The sequence below is a fragment of the Cebus imitator genome, unplaced genomic scaffold, assembly GCF_001604975.1.
Source record: "Cebus imitator isolate Cc_AM_T3 unplaced genomic scaffold, Cebus_imitator-1.0 Scaffold573, whole genome shotgun sequence".
Lineage (NCBI taxonomy): Eukaryota > Metazoa > Chordata > Mammalia > Primates > Cebidae > Cebus > Cebus imitator.
In genome coordinates, this window is record NW_016107888.1 from 775,430 (window position 1) to 778,519 (window position 3,090).

The following is a 3,090-nucleotide window of genomic DNA, read 5'->3' on the forward strand; positions in this document are numbered from 1 at the left end:
GGCCTCCCAAAGTGCTGGGATTACAGGCGTGAGCCACCGCGCCCGGCCGAAACCCTGTCTTAAAAAAAAAAAAAAAGGAGACAACTGACAACTGAATAATTCCGAATCAGATCTTTAGGGTAGACTCTGGGTAGGGAGTCAGAGGAGACTCTGGGAGGGACTGTCTAAGTCCGTGAGGACTAATTCTGGTGCAGCCACTAACTTGCTGTGTGTCCTGGCTCCACAAGTCATTTCTGGGCTTAAGTTTTTCATATGAAAATTGAAGATGCTTCTGGTGGCTCTCAGGACTTTCCAGTTCTGCTGTCTGTAGCGGGGCTTGGGTAATTCTCATAGAGGACACCAGGTAGCACCTCAAGGTGAGAGGGGTGGAAAGGGAAGGGAGAGTGACTGCAAGCTGAAGGGGGTCCCAGGCCTTCGGGATTTTCCCTGGGGCCTTGCTGTCTGTCCCCAGGTGCACCAAGTTGCTGCTGGAAGTGGGAGCGACGGTGAACCTGGCTGCAGGCGAGAGCCAGGAGACGCCCCTGCACGTGGCGGCGGCACGCGGCCTGGAGCAGCACGTGGCTCTGTACCTGGAGCATGGTGCCGACTTGGGCCTGCGCACCAGCCAGGGCGAGACGGCGCTGAACGCAGCGTGCGCAGGGGCCGAGGGCCCGGGCAGCTGCAGGCAGCACCTGGCGGCGGCCCGCCGGCTCCTGGAGGCTGGAGCTGATGCCCGGGCGGCCGGGCGCAAGCGCCACACGCCGCTGCACAACGCCTGTGCCAACGGCTGCGGGGGCCTGGCCGAGCTGCTGCTGCGCCACGGGGCCCTCGCTGAGGTCCCCAATGGGGCAGGCCACACACCCATGGACTGTGCACTGCAGGCCGTCCAGGATGCCCCCAACTGGGAGCCTGAGGTCCTCTTCGCGGCACTGCTGGACTACGGGGCCCAGCCTGTGCGCCCTGAGGTGCGCAGGGAGGGCCTGAGATAGCGTGGCTGGAACTGCTCTGCCTCTGGGGAAGAGAGAAAGTCCAAGAGACTGAAAGCCTGCCCTCAGCGGCCAGGGGGCTGCCCCTAGCTTGGGAGGGGATTAGAGGATTCTGGGAGAGAGAGTCCAAGGTAGGAAAGAGCCCCTGAGGAAAACTAGGGCAGAAAGGCTGGAGCACACTTGAGGGTGGGGTAGACAAAGGCATGGAAGAGGAGGAGGAGAGATTCAGACCTTAGCCCCCCAGATTAGGCTATGATTGGCCATATGGGTTAGGCGGGACTTGGGTCTGCCCTAGGCTGGTGGAGGCATGGTGTCCAAGACCCTCTTTTGACTCCTAGATGCTGAAATACTGTGCCAACTTCCCTCGGGCCCTGGAAGTCCTGCTTAATGCCTATCCTTGTGTCCCATCCTGTGAGACCTGGGTGGAGGCGGTGCTCCCAGAGTTGTGGAAGGTATGTCCGCCTCAGGGCCAAGATGGGAAGGAGGGACGAGCCACAGACCTATTGCTCCAGGACCAGCTTCATGAAGGGAGAAGCAGGAGGGCCCCTGGGTAGAGAGGATTGGTAGAGTGGCACAGCTGGGTTTCAGGGTACCCCCTCCCCTGGTATCCCAGGCTGACCCCTAACTCCACACGCCTCTCCCGCCTCCCTCACTTGCATCAGCATAGACATTTATCAGGAAACTCTAACTTGGTGGGCACAGTGCCAGCTTCTCTGGGGTGGGAGTGGGTGCAGACATAGTGAAGGCCCTTCCCTGAAGTGTAGCCCAGCCCCCATTATCACCGAAAGGCCCCTATGGCTCTGAATCCAAGTCCTTTGAGACACATGAAACACCCAGGTGGATGCATGCTGCAAATCATCTGACCCTCTTTCACTCCTGGCCTAGGAGCATGAAGCCTTCTACAGCTCAGCCCTGTGCATGGTGAATCAGCCAAGGCGGCTGCAGCACCTGGCCCGACTAGCTGTCCGTGCTCGGTTGGGAAGCTGCTGCCGGCAGGGTGCCACCCAGCTGCCACTGCCCCCGCTCCTCAGGGACTACCTGCTGCTGCATGTGGAGGGGCGCATCCAGTGAGCCCCATGTCAGGCTGTTCCCATGGTGTGTTCTGCCCCTTCTACCTGTCCCCGCCTCCAATCCCAGAGGACCAGTCCCTGGCCCTCTTTTCTTTCTCTTTTTTTTTTTTTTTTTTTTTTGAGATGGAGTTTTGCTCTTGTTGCCCAGGCTGGAGTGCAATGGTGTGGTCTTGGCTCACTGTCACCTCCTGGGTTCAAGCAATTCTCTTGCCTCAGCCTCCCAAGTAGCTGGGATTACAGGCATGCACCACCACACCTGGCTAATTTTGTATTTTCAGCAGAGACGAGGTTTCTCCATGTTGGTCAGGCTGGTCTCGAAATTCCGACCTCAGGTGATCTGCCCACCTTGGCCTCCCAAAGGCTTGAGCTACTGTGCCCAGCCCTTTCTTTCTTTCTTTCTTTTCTTTTTTTTTTGAGACCAAGTGTCACCCTGTTGCCCAGGCTGGAGTACAGTGGTGCAATCTTGGCTCAGTGCAACCTCCACCACCTGGGTTCAACTGATTCTTGTGCCCCAGCCTCCTGGGTAGCTGGGACTATAGGTGTGAGCCACCACGCCTGACTAATTTTTGTATTTTTAGCAGAGATGGGGTTTCACCATGTTGGCCAGGCTGGTCTCTAACTGACCTCAGGTGATCCACCTGCCTCAGCCTCCCAAAGTTCTGGGATTACACGTGTGCGCCACTGTGCCCAGCCACTGGCCCTCTTTTCTGTACTCCATGTGCTGTCCTGGTCCAGCTCACTCCTCCATGGGCTTCTTGAGACACCTTCTGACCTCTATCTGGCTTGAGCTTCAGACCCTCTCTCTACCAGAAACGGCCCCAGACTTGGCCTGTTTCCAGACTTGGCCTTCACCTCCGTCCTCCTCCTATGTTTAAGTGGATGGCTCCTCTATCCATCCAAGCCCCATGCCAACAACCAGTGAGTCTAGTGGCCCATCACCTCTCTCTCCTGCCTCCCTTATACCTGTTCAGCCTCCTAAAGAGGGACAGATTCCACCGGGCATGGTGGCTCACGGCTCACGCCTATAATCCCAGCACTTTGGAAGGCCGAGGCAG

The 3,090-nt window shown here is 57.9% G+C and overlaps 1 protein-coding gene across 1 annotated transcript in view; it reads left to right on the plus strand.

Moving 5' to 3' along the window:
- ASB16 (ankyrin repeat and SOCS box containing 16) overlaps nt 1-2,168 on the plus strand; it is an 8,513-nt gene extending 6,345 nt beyond the window's left edge. Inside the window, exons 3-5 of the mRNA XM_017516138.2 lie at nt 452-944; nt 1,304-1,417; nt 1,851-2,168. Coding sequence (XP_017371627.1) covers nt 452-944; nt 1,304-1,417; nt 1,851-2,036 — 793 coding nt within the window. The 3' untranslated portion in view covers nt 2,037-2,168. The remainder of the gene's footprint in view (nt 1-451; nt 945-1,303; nt 1,418-1,850) is intronic.
- The last annotated feature ends 922 nt before the right edge of the window (nt 2,169-3,090 follow it).